General features: G+C 41.5%; 1 protein-coding gene across 4 annotated transcripts in view; it reads left to right on the top strand.

Annotated features, from left to right (window-relative positions):
- Positions 1 to 15,430, top strand: part of CHST11 (carbohydrate sulfotransferase 11) — a 178,521-nt gene that overhangs the window by 73,401 nt on the left and 89,690 nt on the right. For 2 of the 4 annotated variants that reach the window (XM_074901947.1, XM_074901945.1), the window contains exon 2: positions 5,146 to 5,231. In XM_074901947.1, coding sequence (XP_074758048.1) covers positions 5,146 to 5,231 — 86 coding nt within the window. Of the gene's footprint in view, positions 1 to 5,145; positions 5,238 to 15,430 lie in introns of all 4 variants that reach the window. The other 2 variants (XM_074901948.1, XM_074901946.1) reach the window with 1 other exon arrangement.

Raw genomic sequence — 15,430 nt, 5'->3', positions numbered from 1 at the left:
GTAAGATGATCATCCATGGAAAGCACTAAGCCTGACCTGAAATAAAGGGCAGTTGGGCAGCAGTGTTATCAATGTACTTCAGCCAGAAGAAGCAAGCAGGCTGCTGTTAATTTTCAGCCTTTCTTACAGAAAGCAGACTAAAAAAGAATTGAAATCAGAGCAAAAAAAGGAATATATTTGACTTTTTTCTTTAAAACTAGAACATAATCCTGTCTTCAACCGGAGTCTCACCATACTGCTGCCAGTGCATACGTTTTCCTCAGCAAGACAACTTGTATCCCAAATAGGTGGAATGAATTATGTATATCAGCTTTTAGCTATGCTGTATTAGGGACTTTTGTCTTTGTACTTTAGACCAAAGTAATGAAAAGTTAAATATTAATATGTCCTCAGAACTTTTCTCAAATATTTGTAATATGAGACAGTTAATTTAAGAGGCAAGTTTAAGAGTTAAAGTTTTTACATTTGCGTTTTGTTATTGTGCAAGTAATTAGAATAGTCCAAGCAATGTAAATTAAACATTACCAAGTAAGAAAACAGTTGCTAGATGGCAGTTGGGGAACTTCTGTTCTACAGAAGTCTTAGAAATGGGAGCCTCTGACATCTACAGGATTGTAGGACGGTAGTGATATAGGTGGCTGCTGAATGCATGCACCCGGCGTTTGAAGTGTCACTGTGTCTGTAAGTCCAGTGGAAGAAGTGACAATTATTTTATGTGTCTCTTCCAGTAGAGTCTCCTCTGTGACTTGATCCTGCACAGGCTTGTGAGAATTGGTTTCTTTTGCCCTTCTGACACTTTGTGAGAAGGTAACCTTTATGGTTTTAGGTTTCCAAGAGTCTTGGTTCCCATGATTTTTTCCCCCCCCTTTCTCTTCTGTCTAGATAGTCGCAGTGTTCACACACCTTTTCAGACCAGAAAAGTCTCCCAAGAGAAGTGCCACCATGTCTCCTCTCTCAGTTTCTTTGTAGCTGATGATAGGGAGAGGCAGAAATTCCACTGATGTAGCTGCTTTTTATTTTTAGTATTTTCTCCTGTCATTGTTTATCCTGTGGGAATACCAGAGGTCTCCCATTCTGGGACAGGGTCTTTGTAGTTTATAAATGCACTATAAATGCCTTCTGCCAAGCAGAGGTGACAAGTTAAGCATGGTTCACATGTTTCCATGTGAATGATCTTCAGTCTCTGAAGTGTCACACAAAATAATGAAGGCTTTTCTACTATACCTGCCTGCCTGCACATTTCCCTTCCCCACCTGTGCCCATTATTTTAGGCGTTGCTGTCTTGCATTTTTGGCTAGATGCAATCTGGAGGTGGCATCCCCTCTCATAAATGCCAAGATCTAATAGGTGCCTTGCTGTGTGCATTTACTCTGTCACTTGTAACCCTGCCTCTGCCATCACGGGTTTAGCCCCTGGGGGACCTGGGGAGGAGATGCTTGTAAGCACATTGCTTCTTGGACCATGCAGGACATTCAAAGGCTACCTCTCCTGGATGATGACCTGTGAGCTTTCAGTATTCTCCCAAACCATACCTTTCCAAAGGATGCTTTTAATTTGAGGGATCTCCATTTTAATTTGTAGTCATCTAATAAATTAAGGCTGTGGCAAAACCTCTGGACTTTTTTCTGCACAGATACCAGAAGAATGTTTGACTGAGGAATGCTGTGTTCTCTTGGTTCTAGTGGGTCTAAACAGAGCTTTCTAGAAGTTGTGCATGGAAACTTCTGTCCTGAGATGATTTAAGGCCTGCACGTGTAGTTTCCTTCTCTCTATGGGTATATACAACAGATGATTATTATGTTGATAAGCTTTCGATTCGATGGGGCTGTTTATCTCCCTCTCTGTTGAGAAACTGAGATTTGGTGCCTGGATGACATGCTCTCCAGACTTGCCATTAAAACAATGACCCATGATTCCAAAGATTTTAACAAGATGGGTCAAGATTGCATTCCTGGAGATGGAGGAAAGGTCTTGTTCTTACAGCTCTTACATTTAAGTAACAAACGAACAATTTATTCAGTTGCCCATAGTCCTGGCTATATGTCGGGGGTTGCTGATTTTGCTGCAGTTGCAGTATTAACACTGCTCTTTAATCATTAAAGGCATTGAATGCTGCTGTCAGCTGCTTCGCACACTTAGTGTGCATGAACATGATCCTTTAATCAGTTCTTGGAGCCATGCATATGCAATACTTATCATTAGTTTATAATTAACTGTAATTATGTATGGAGATCAGCCCAAGCCATAAAATGTAAATTTAGATATTTACTATGCTAATAAGAAGATTTGGTGAAGATAAAGGGCTTGATTTTTAAATTTTCACTACCACAATAGTGTGACGGAGTCTTAGTGAAAGTGTTAGAATTAGTATAGCTGCAGTTAACGTCCATATTATGGTTTTCTTAGCACAGACTGCTATCAATGAGATTCAGGCCCAAAAGGTCTTGTCATTCACATAATGAAACACTGCCTCAGAGGATCTGTGACAATACAAAACAGGTTGCAGGAGCACTGAGAGGTGAGTTTGTCCACAGGCACGCCAACAAGTGTTTTGAACTATATATAAACCTTCCTGATAGTTATTCGCCTAAGGACAATTTTGCAAAAACGTGCAAGTGGGATTTCTACTGAGAAAGGGGGAGTATTGCCCTTTATTTTGATGCTACAGTTAAATTCCAGGCACAAGTGTTTTCCAGGTGTGCACAGAGGTGCTGTGTGCAGCTGCATCGGGGCATGCTCTTCCTGACACCGATAAACAGGGAACCAAAGGCTGTGTTGAGCTCCTGTGTTGCTATGCTAACTCTGCAGTCTTCTACTAAAGGCTTTATTGGAAAACCAAACCAATTAAGTAATACTGGGAATGATAAAAAAGATTTAATGACTTCTGTGACTAAGGTTCTGCCTTAGCATTTAGCTTTTGCTGGGGAGACAGTTGCTTTTTTGTTTGTTTGTTTACATCTGGGAATCAAATCTTGCACGTTGTGCAAATAATTTAATCTTTATGGCTGTTACTGCTGCATATGAAGTGTTGCTGTGTTGATACCTGCTGGCTAAGTGAAGCAGGAAGGGATACATTTATGCATGTTACTGTTCACTGTATTTAATGGAAATGAAAAGTGAAGTAATAAGTTTTGGAACACCACATTAGAATTATTCTTCTTCTTCATTTTGGAACACAGCATCAGTGTTTCATGATCCTGGTTAATCACAGTCTAATAACCTCGATACACTGAAACGTTCCCCTTTCCCTTTCCCCCTGCTCTGATGTTTTAAATGGAAATGATGTAGTTTGCCATTGACTGGAAGGCTCCATTTTGGAAAGGTTTCTTGTAATTGTGAGGGGGTTACAAAATGATTTTCAAAGCATCCCTGGACACAATTCCTGGTACAAGGGTGTGGAGGGGGATGACAGAAGGGAACAGGATGGACAGGAGCTCTGTAGTTAGAATGACTGCTGATTGTCTCTCACCCTCACTTTAGTGTTTTCTTCCTAAAACCACTTCCAGACCCTGGAAGCTGATGTTGTTCATGCAAAATCCTTTTAAAGTTTGTTTTAAACACTTTCTAAGTTAACTTTTAAAAAGGGACATTAGCACAAAATTAAGGAATCACAATACTTGGCTGTGTGACTAAAAATGCTTGGAAGTTAATCAGATATTTAAACATGCAAATTAAAATTCGAGCTTCTAATAGCATTACTTTCCTAATTGTGAAGAAAATCAAAACACTTAGCCAGTTTGTTGACTAAGTATATATGTCTGATTCCTGCCCCAAGACCCATGGAATCTCTCTTTGCTCAGGGGAAAAGGGACAAAAGCATGTTATTAGATATTTACCTTCAATTGAAAAATAGATTTGAAGTGAGTGAAGGAATCTATTGTGTTTCTAGACTGGAACTCTGTACAGTTTTCTGTGGCTCATACTACCTGATGTATCAATTACGACTGTGTATTAGCCCTCTGCATTAAAACATTATTTGACTGTATCCTCTGACTCTTGGCTTGAAGCCTGCAATATCATGTCTGCAAGTGTTGCAGCTCAGAACTGTTGCTATAGGACACTTCAGTAGTTTCTGGTTACAAAACATGGCAAGTGGTGGTAAAAGCATGCCTGACTCTGTGTAATGCCTTTGGATTCCCAGCAGGAACATCTCTTGGTTGTGTCTTAATTAAACCTTGAGAAGACAAATCTGCCCTTGCTGTGGTGCCTGATACAGGCATCTGATTGCCTGATGCTCCTTTCATAGCTAGCAGAGCAAGCTGGGGCAGAGGAGTGTTTGCAGAGGATAGTGTGGGCCACATGAGATTAGACGGACAGGCAAGCTCTCGTTTTTCTCGTGACTATAGAGGGAGATCAGAGCCGAATGGCTTCTTATGTAGACTTTCATGGCCACAAAGATCTAACTTGAAACTGATGATCTCTGTGCCTGCTGGGGCTCAGATCAAGGTCTCTCCTAGAAACACTATCATCCAAAATGCTCCTCAGTCAGGCTTTTGACAAAGCCTTTGGTTTGAAAACCTGCTGGGCTCCAACTGGGATAACATAACATATGTTGGTTTTCAGATCAGTCAAATATTCAGTTGCAATATATGTAACAAAATAGAGTTTGGAGCAAGAAGTGCTGCAGTGATTGACTGTACGTGCGTCGTGTACTGCTGAGTGTCTGTTCTAGGAGAAACTGAAGAAAGAGTTAGGCCAAAAGCTTTAAAATCAGATGTTTTAACGTTAGGTTTGTGTACTTCTTTATTTAGGCTTAGAGAGTCTCAGATGTTGCCTTTCATAGATGCTGATTATAGGAATACATCTGACTCCTCCCTGATGATCTGAGAAGCAGGTACCTGGTACTGCTGAAAATTGTGTTGCTTTGGTCCCTACAATTTTTGTGCACTCTAGATGGAAGTTTTTGGATAACGGCTTTTATAAGAGGGGAACCAGAGAGTTTTTTTTCTTTTTCCAGTAGCTTCCACAATAGATAAAGGATTTACCTCTTGGACAATTTATAGGGAAAATAAAATTAGGAATTAAGACACAACGTTGTCTAGAGGCCCCCAATCTGTTAGAAAATCTCTTCTTGCTTTACATATTGCAGTAGGTTACTGCTAACCAATGTTGCTAACCTGCTTTAATTTCAATTTCCCCTTTCAGTAATGCGTAGAAATCCATTTGGGATGGACATTTGCTGCCGGAAGGGATCCAGAAGCCCACTCCAGGAACTGTATAATCCCACCCAGGTGAGTGTCTCATGGCTATGACCAAGTTTCCCAGCCCAGCGTACAAATACAGGCTCTCTTGAAGGTATTGTTGTCTGTTTTTTCTCATTATATGCAGTAGCTGCCTTTATCTTGGAGACCTGATCCTGGAACCTGTAGAGTTTTAGCCATAACATTCTACAGTTTGAGCTAGGGGCCTGATTTTCAAAGGGTTTTGGTCGTCTGATGATGTGGACTCCTCTAAAATTTTTTTCTTAGGTACCTAAAAGCCTTAAAAAGAGCACCTGTTAGATCTCCTAGCTAGAAGCTGGGGCATTGTGATTTAATCTGTCAATCAACACACAGAATGGCAGGGTGGGGTGAGAGAATAAAATATGATATACATGAAACAAGGATTGCAGTAAGACTGTAAATTATGGTAATAATACATTAGTCTCATTTATATAGCTTTCAGGTAGCCAGCTGCTCTTCCTGTCTTTGATCATTGCTTGTATGGAGTCTGTCATGGTTTGAGCTCAGAGGGCAAGTGAGCACCATGCAGCTGCCCACTCACCCTTTCCCCTCAGGACTGCAAAGGAGAAATGAAGGAAAAAGCTCAGGAATTGAAATAAAGATAGGCAGGGTGACTCACCCATTACAGTCATGGGCAAAAGACAGACTCATTAGGGGAAGAAAAAGAACATAAATTTAATTCAGACACTAACAACAACACTTAACAGACAGAGTAGGACAGTGAGAAGCATTACTACATCTTAAAATCCGGGCCACAGCCGTTTCCGTGCTGCTCCAGTGTGGGTCCTTCCTGCATGTTGCAATCCTCCCAGCACTGAACTACAACAGCAGAGGCTTCTTCCCACAGAGTCCTGGCCTTCTCCAGGCACAGCAGCTGGGGTTCTCCACAGACTGCAGGTGGGTCTCTGCTCCACCGTGGACCTCCATGGGTGGCAGTGGGGAGTGACTGCCCTATCACCATGAGCTGCAAGGGAGTGCTCTGGTGCACCTTCCCCCCCACCCTTCTCCTTTCTTCCACTGACCTCAGTGTTCACACAGGTGTCCTCACAACTCCCCCTCCTCCTCCTAGATTCCCCTTCTTAAAGATGCTACTGCAGAGGCATGGCCACTGTCACTAACTGGCTCGGTCTTGGCCAGAGGTGAGTCTGACTTGGAGCTGAGGGAGCTTCAAGCAGCTTCTCACAGGGGGCCACCACTGTAGCCCCTTCTCCCACTACCAAAAACCCCTCCACACACACAAACCCAGCACAAGTCTAGGCAAACACAATAGCTCATACTCTTCCTTACACTGTGTGCTATTTAACACCTGACGGTCTTGATGGGAGCTTAGGATAATCTCAGCTAGAGTTCTTGTGACAAGCAGTGCAGGAAAGCTACCTGAAATTTGTGCTACTGTTCACTCCTCCGGATCAATTTATTCCCTACATGTGGGCTGAATTGGCACATTCAAGAGCAGCATTTCCTGTTGGCAGCTGAGAGGAAGTGCTGCCATTGAGAGAAAATGCCAGCTGACTATTAAACATATTTATTAAAGTTTAACAACCGCCTATTATATATTTATCCATCAATGAATACATTGAGTTTTACTAAATTGGCTATTAAGGAAAGTGACTATCCCAATAAATCTAACTTGTTAGATTTAACAAGGCAGTAAATGTTTTAAATACTATTTGATTATGAAGAGACTCACTATAGTGTGCAAAATTAAGTCTAAGTGATTTAAAGTATTTATATGAAGAATTGACAACAACCCAAAGATATGTGATATCTGTTCTGTAGTGCAGTAAAGCTTCATTTGCTCAATTGCGTGGTTTTTATGAACATAGGCTGACTTTCTAATTCAGTTTGAATTCTGTGCATGGCTGGGAACATGAGTTTATCATACTAATATACTAGCCTTTATTGACCATTGTGGGAGTTGGCACTGGGTAAATGGACAATGCATGTAAAAGCCCCGAGGAGGAACAATCCAGTGCTACAAAGGAAAAATGTTAGCATTAGCAGGTTAATTTTAAGACTCTTTACAGATGCTCAAGAGGGGCTGGTAAGGGAAAAGAGACTGGCTGAGTAATTAGTCTCTCTGAAGTCTGCTGTGCGTCAATCAAAACCTCTTTGCCCTTTAACATTGTTAAAGGCCATCCAAGAAAGAAACACCGCCATCAATTGAAGGGCCGTAGTCCCAGAGCCCTTGCAAGCTTGGTCAACTGAAAAGATTTCCTGAGCTTCCTGAAGCAGGGGATGCAGCTGGCAGCTCCCTCACTGCCTCTCCTTCCTTTCTGCGTGCCCTGACCAAGCAAACCGTTAGCATCCCTTTCCGGGCTCGCCTACAAGCCAGCCAAAAAGTCAATGTTTGAGGATGCGCTGCAGTTCTTGCAGCTGATGTTGAACTAAGCAAATGACTTTTTTTACAAGATGGAAGCGTTTCCATCAGCTGACATCCGTTCTTGTCAAGCTTTTAGTTTTTGTTTCTTTTGTTGTTCTTAGTTGGTGTTTGGTTTTTGAATGGGGGTTTGCATGCTGCACGCAGTCCAAGAGGGAGTGGCAATCTCAGGCAAGCAAGTGTGTGCATTTTGGGAAAACCAAGAAAAGGCAGTGAGTAGAGGCTGCTATAGAAGACAACAGACTGGAGATGACCCCTACAATATTTCTTCAAATACATGAGTCATCTTTTTTTTTTCCATTTTTGCCCAAATAAATGTCTGTCTCTAAGGTGGCAGATTAGAGACTGTCTGTGTTTTGGCAGTAGCATTCTTGTCCTCAAGAATTCACCAGTAGCTGTGGGGTTGGGGGGGGATGGAGATCAGACCCTTATCTTTTCTCTTCAGTTTCTTGCTGAGGAAATTGTGATCAGCCATTTGTAAAGTCAGGTCAGAAGTTAATATATAATAAATATGGAAGAAGACATTTTTGGCCAAAATCTCTTACTGATCTAGGTAATTGAAAGCATTGGTTAGATCTTTAACCTTTGACCATCAGAACCTGTAGGACTCTAGGAGTTGTGAACCCATGTTTTTCTCCTGGATGCCGATGGCTGTGTGTGCTGTCACAGAAACTCTTTGGCACTCAGTTTAGCTCTGCCTCAGAGGAATGGAGGAGCTGATGGAGCAGATATTTGTAATTCAAAGGAATCTGTATAATTCAAACAACAGACTTAGGGCACTGAAAGATGTTCTGCAGTTATGGCTTTGGATTACTACAAGCTGGGTGCAGTTGTGATTTTTTTAAGGGTAGGAAACTTTAAATATTTAATGTGTCCATGTGCATACTTTTTACATGATCTACTATAACAGGAGACCCCGCTTATGCATCGCCATCCTCTCCATAGAATACACTGTACATTTCATGTGCTTCAGGTCTCCTCGTGTTGGCAGCGGTGTGCAACCATGACTGCTGCAGCTGCTGTTCCTGGGAACGTGTCCAGGACCCCGAAAGAGGTGGGCAAGGGAGGGGGCTGTATGGGGCTCCCTCCTTTGAGGTGGTATTAAGGGCCTGTACATCCTTGCAAGGAGCATGCTCCTGGCTGTTCACTATCAGGGGAGATGAGAGTTGGCCATCAATTGAAATAGGTGCCAGATAGGGACAATACTCTTTTTCAAATTTAAAATGCTGTAGTTTAGCATGAATAAGATTTTTTCTACTGTGTGTTCAGCATCAGGTTGCACTGCCCTCATAAAAGCAGATGGAGACAGGTTGATTTGCACCAGCTGAGAATTTGACTGTGGGTATTTGCTGTGCTGACATATAACAGCTTCTCTGATTCTGTGCTGTTTTGTTTCCTTCTATGGAGTTGTTTGAGTTGTTTGCAGATGCCGTCATTTGTCTCTTGATTCTCTTTTTGGCTTGGTAAATGGTTGTGAAAAGAAAAGGGAAGGGAAGGAAAAAACCAAAAAGGAAAAATAAAAACCCAAAACAGAAAGAAAGATTTGGATGGAGTAAATTCAAATGTGGCAATCCTCTGGAGGTGACTGAAAGGGTGGTCTGGTGACTTGTAGGAGCTGAATGTTAGAACTGCAGTCAAATTTTCAGTGGACTGATTGTAATTGGTGTGTATGTTTGGTGAAGAAGGGGAGGATGAATGGGTGGAGATAGCTCTGAATTAGGCTAGAGAACGTGTCCATGACAAAGCCCATGTGTTTGTCTTAGCTGAGTGTCTGGCCTTGTGATTATTGCAAAAATAGGAACAATGCTTTTGCTCTTCTGCCTGTTGTAATAGAGCAGAATGTGGGAAGTGCATTTGTCTGTGGACAAAAGATTTCTTCTCTACAGCTTTCACTGCAAGATTTTTCATGAGTGCTAATATACTGTGAGGGGAAGAAAAGTCAATATAACTGAACTTACACTGAGTAAGTGGATTTCCAGGCTGTGGTCTCCGCATACATGGCAGGCAGTGTGCTGCATGTCTTTGAGACCCTATTATCTTTTTTCTTCCTTTCATTTTCAGGTGGAGGTTTAGTAATAAGGTGCAGAGGTACCTGCAGCAAATTTTGAAGGCTGAAATGGACCATTTCTTTAATGGGTTCATTTAAAAAGCCAATTTGGATCTGTATTAAGAAGAACTATTTTCCTTCACACATAGTTGTAAATGGGAAGAGAAAGAGGATTCAACACACAGAAGTAGCGAAGGAGAAAATCTAGATGTAACTGAACCCAGATGAAGAGCCTTGCAGGAATGTGACATAAGCTGGTGTTGTATCTTGGGTGGTTGCTTTTTTCTGTATATGAAACCCCAGGAATTTAAGAATATGGGTAAAGAAATACTTGCAAGACATATTGTTGGAAGACAGTGTATACAACTGTGTCTTGTAATTTGCATGACTGTGTACAGCCCTCTGCTCCAAAAATAACAGATAATTGTGGGTCATCCCATGAGCTGGAGTCACCAGAAGTTCAGAATTGGGCAACATCATATGGGCAACTTTGAGGCTTGCACTCTTTAGTGGTTAACGCTGATCTGTTTGCTGTAATGAATGTGCTACTGAATTACAAGAATTTGCAAACCAACAAAGATCAAATATTAAAGGATGGGAAATAATTGCATCTTTAAAGTTAGAATTTGTCTTCTAGATGTGAATATTAATGTTTAATTCTCATTAAATACAGGCTGCATCATTGTTTGATCTAACTAATCTAGCATTCTGAGAGGAACACAGCAGAGATTCAGTCCTGTATCCACTAGGATCCAAATCCAAGCATGAGTTTGTATCAGTTTCTAGTCTGACATTGCCTGACTTTAATTCATGAGTCCACACGGCTGTTTCAGTAAAGGTCACACTCTTTGCCATTTGTTACTTGCCCTTTCAAACACATTTCTTTTTGTCAAGAAGATGTATTTCTAGGTGGCTGTGTTTGGTGTAGCTGGAGCCAGGACGTCTAGTGATTTGCTAAACCTGGTGAGTCAGAGCTTTGGACCTTCCATTCCCTTTGTGTTATTAAATTGTATTGGATTGGTTTGAAGCAGTTGTTTCAAAATGTCCCATTTCTTATATTGCTACTTCTTTTTTTCTTATCTCCTTCCCCCTTCCCACCAAGTGAAAGGAAGAAAGTGAGCTGTTGCCTTGCAGACAGAGTTTATACACAGTCAGTTACCTCAGGCCACAAATGCTTCTTTTTGGGGAACTGCTGCGGGATTATCTGTGGTTTATCTGCCTGGATAGCATCAGCAAACATCAACCTCGTTCAGCCCACGTCACTTAACTTTCATTTGGGTTGGTACTTTCCGATCTTCAGTTGATTTCCACTCATTAGGATGACTCTGTGGGGAACTGTACCAGTTTCTCGACAGAGGTTTGTGGTGAGCTTTGTGGTCTGAGCTCTATGTATGCATCATCCACAGCACTTTGAATCAAAGGTTCAAGTGCTTAAAACCTGGTGTTTCTGCCCTTGGTAATCCTGAGGCGCTGAGCACTGTGCAGCTTTTTTCTGTGTGCTACAGCTTCTCATTCTCAGAAACACAAAACCAAAGGGCAGGTCATTGAGTAGGATGAAAGGTCCAGTTTACCTGGTGTTTTGTCTGTGGCAGCAGGTGACCAGGACAGACTACAAGAAGGATAAAGAACTGCTCAGTGCACAACAACCTGTCAGTCGTGAGCTTCCTGAGCCCTCATGTGTCTCCTTCAGCTATGTTATGCGAGAAAAGCCTGAGATGCCAGACAATTACTGTATCAGTCAAAAGGGGGGAAATACATAGGTCTCCAAAGTTACTTGCCAATTTCAGTAGGACAAGAAGATTACACCAGCACTATGCATCAGTGATAGACACAAATTTTTCTCATTTTTTCACATATATATGTTCTGGGTGCTGAATTTTCTCCCAGGGACAGCAATACAGATATCCCAATGTGGACTTAAGAGTACATTTTATCTAAAGAACAATACGTTAGAATTTATTGATGCTTTGCAAGTGAGATGAATAGTCATAAATATGTATGTGTCCTTCTTGAGGGCAAGAAGTGGCCCACAAGTTTTACCAATGCAGAAAACATATGTTATGTGATTGATGCTGATCTTTGTAGGCAAATCTGTGCAGTTAACAACAGTGTGGTAAATGCAGCTCATAATCACGGTATTTGATTGATAATAGATTAAAAAATCCTTATTGGAAAAAATCAAGAATGGAGACATAGGGAAGAAAAGTAAATGCACAAAGCAAAACTTAGGGTACATAGTCCTGTTGGTAAACAACTTTTATATGTAATTAGCTTTCCTTGCTGCAGCAAAACACCTGCTGATGAAAGAAGAGCTAATTGATTTACTCCGTGGATGACTTCTTATGCAAAGACATTACTTATTTTCGTGCTTGGAAGTTGTGGAACAGCATCTAGCCTGGGATGAAATATTACATTAACCTTAGCAGAAAAATTGCACTAGTGAGAATGCTTTGTTATTAATTACTGATTACAAATGATAAGAGCCTGTTTCAAATGCTGAGGAAATGACTTGGGGAGGGAGAGGGTTTCAGGTACAGTGTGCTTCATAGATCATTTGTTGTGACATGATGGATGCCTTTGTAAGTCAAGAGGAATTAATCAGACAAGTATGTACAGTAACTACTAGCACTCAAGGCCAGAATTATCCCCAGGACATGCTCATTCAAGTTACTGCAGTGCATTGGGATGAATTTTTGGGCACCTGTGTTTAATAAAAGACTTGTTACCTGCATGAAATGAAAAAATACAGTCTTCACTCAAAATAGCTCAGATTTTCCCGACAGAAAAAGAAGCAGCAGAGACACCTCTTTTTAATTTCTCCAGTCCTTGATTCATATTCTATTATTTTGAGAGCATATGAGTTTTAATATAAAGACTTTCTGGGGGCTTAAAAGTATGAGAAGAAAGATTTAATAATACAGGAGATATGACCAAAACCAGAAGGGTTGTATGTGTTGGAGGGGAAAGAAGATAACACAGCTTTCAAAACTGGCTATCTGTATGCAATGTGTGGGCTCCCTCTTAGACAGGCACTTGGGCAGCTGGATGAAGAGAAGACCTGGATTCCAGGGCTCTGATCCGGTGCTGTTCAGCAGCCTTTTCACAGAACCACAGAATCATCGAGGTTGGAAAAGACCTTGAAGATCATCTAGTCCAACCATTAACCTAACACTGACTGTTCTCAACTCCACCATATCCCTCAGTGCTGTGTCAACCGGACTCTTAAACACCTCCAGGGGTGGGAACTCCACCACTGCCCTGGAGCATTCCAATGCCTAATTTGTGTTTAATTGTCTCCAAATCTGACCTCTGGTGATCTGAACCGTTTTAGTTCAGTCAGATGCTTGCTCTGGACTAATGTTCAAATGAGACACTTGCCTCTTTCTCTGCACTGAGTTCCTCTTTTCTTCCTCCCCATTTGAAATTTATATACCAGAAAATCTGGATAATCGTACCTCAAAATGTAGGGTGATGTGGTGCTTTGGAGAATTAGGAAGCAAAGGGCAGTGGGAGAATGTCAGTGTTTGCAGGTAGGTGTAGTGAGCACAGATTACTGCCACCGGCTCCTGCAGAGGCAGAGCGCATCCTTTCTGTCTGCGCTTTAACAAGTGCTCCAGCATCACTGGCTGAGTAGCTGTATCCCAATATTCTTAGCCTAGACCTTGTAAACTGAGCCTCTCGCTTATTTCTGGTGCAAGCAGGTTTTGGGCAGCTTTCTCCATTGCGTGAAGGGTATCAACTGTGTTCAAACATCTGCCTTCTTTTTTTCCCTGTGTTTTTTGTTATCAAAGAGGTTTCTTAACTCTGCACAGCAGAATCAACCTGCTTGCAACAGGGCCAGATGATCTCTTTAAATCCAGAAAGCCCAGCTGCAACCTCTCTCCCTGAGGGACTGTAATATATTCCAATAGACATAATTATGAAAATGAAAGAATACAAATATAAAACATAACTACTGTTACTTGTAATTCTCATTTACTATCTAACTTTAATATTAAGGAGGGGCAGAAAAAGTTGTTAAATTTGCAATTATTTTCAAGACATTGCATTGCCCAAGTCCCATTTTTACACTTAACTGCGTCTGATGTATCATCTCAAGTCCTACAAACTGACCTGTAGTTTTCATTAATATTGCATGTAATATTGATATGTATTATTCATTCACTTTTAGCTCTGTACAATATAAATTAACCTCAATAACATAACCAGCTGCACTTTACCAAAGCTTTCTTTAGTAAAAGTACAATAATCTGCTTGTCCATTTATGCAGAGAGATTCAGGAATGCTTCTCTCTAAATACCATAGATAAAACAGGATTAAAATACTGCTCCTTGAAAGATGTAGCTGCAGAAGCAAGCGTGGCTTTTGGGACTAGTGTGGTAAGGTAATTCATGGTACTGTGAGGAGGCAGCCTGTAGAGTTTTCGTACAAGTATGTAAATCATTAAATCAAGCACAGATTATAAGGACACTTTCCAAGTAAGTTTTCTCTTTGCTGAAGTTTGCGAGGAGGTGTAAGGTGGGCCGAACCAGGTGCTGCAGCCTAATCTGTACTGCTCGCTTAGCACGCTGGAGAAGCACTTCCCCTCCTGCTGCACTGCATGGTTGTGGACAGGGCTGAGCAAAAAGGTCAGCTGGAAAATAAGCAGTTTAGGGATGGCTGAAACTAGCAGTGAATTCAGACTGAGTTCTTCCAGTAGGAGTAGCCGAGAAACACTTGAGTTGACTTGGGGTTGATCTCATAGGTGTGTCGGGGGGTAGTGATGGACTTTAGGCGATTTGACTGTGCATCCTGCACTTGGCGGTGGGGTGCTCAAGTCAGGTACATGGTGGACACAGCAGTGAGTGTCTTCAGTCTCTCCTGTTGATGCTGTCTTGTGTTCTGAAACTAAATAGAAGAAATGAGTAGGATTTCAGGCTAACAGGCTCTTTATTAAGCCTCTTGTCATGATGATCTGAGGCTCTAATACAGTAAGAGCCACAGTCATTTTAAGACCTTGTGTGCTTGTCTGTTAGTCTGATAAAACAAGGAGAAAATTGTGCCTTGCTCTGTCAGTCTTGTTTGTCTGATGTTGTCAGACCCTCATGATGGCAGTAATTAACAGTGCAGTGAATCCAGAGCATGAACTGGAGGGGCCCGGGCTGTTGCTACCAATGGTCAGGGCACTCTCCCAGAACCAGGAGTTGAATCCCCGCAAGTAGAGGATGCATGTCCCATGTGGGGGAAACTCCCCAACTGCTGGTTGTTAGAGTTGTTCTTACATTTGCTTGTTTAATTATCAGACTGAAAGATTGGTTGTTTCAGTAATCATCACCTGGCTCAGCCACACTTAAACTGCTTTAATTCGCTGGTTTTCAGACCTTGCTTCTTGCTCATATGGAGGAGGTGTGGAAAGAAAAGGAAAAAAAGTATTTTTACAAGGTGATACCTATACAGCATTTGAACACAGCAGAACCAGTGTTTATATTGTGTATGTCTTTTTTTTCCTCTGTAAGAATAACATACTAGCAATCATTCTGGGGCTACTCAAGTAGATCTTTGTTGCTCAGTCAATCTGTAGAATTGTATATCCTGGTGTGGATGGAGTCTTATGTTTGAACCATCCCTACATGTGTGGGGCAACAGCAGATTGTGGAGGACAGAATGAAAACAAAATTTTATTTCCTTCATACTGAGACTGTTGTGTAGTTGCATTGGAGGGGGAGAGTGGCTTTGTATTCTAGGTTTTCCAGCATGCTGTCAGTATAGATGTTTCTGTCCATTCATAACCTTGGGAGAAAA

This window comes from Athene noctua, chromosome 3, assembly GCF_965140245.1.
Source record: "Athene noctua chromosome 3, bAthNoc1.hap1.1, whole genome shotgun sequence".
Taxonomy (NCBI): domain Eukaryota; kingdom Metazoa; phylum Chordata; class Aves; order Strigiformes; family Strigidae; genus Athene; species Athene noctua.
Note: the sequence above shows the minus strand (reverse complement) of the source record. Positions and strands in the feature narration are given on the sequence as shown.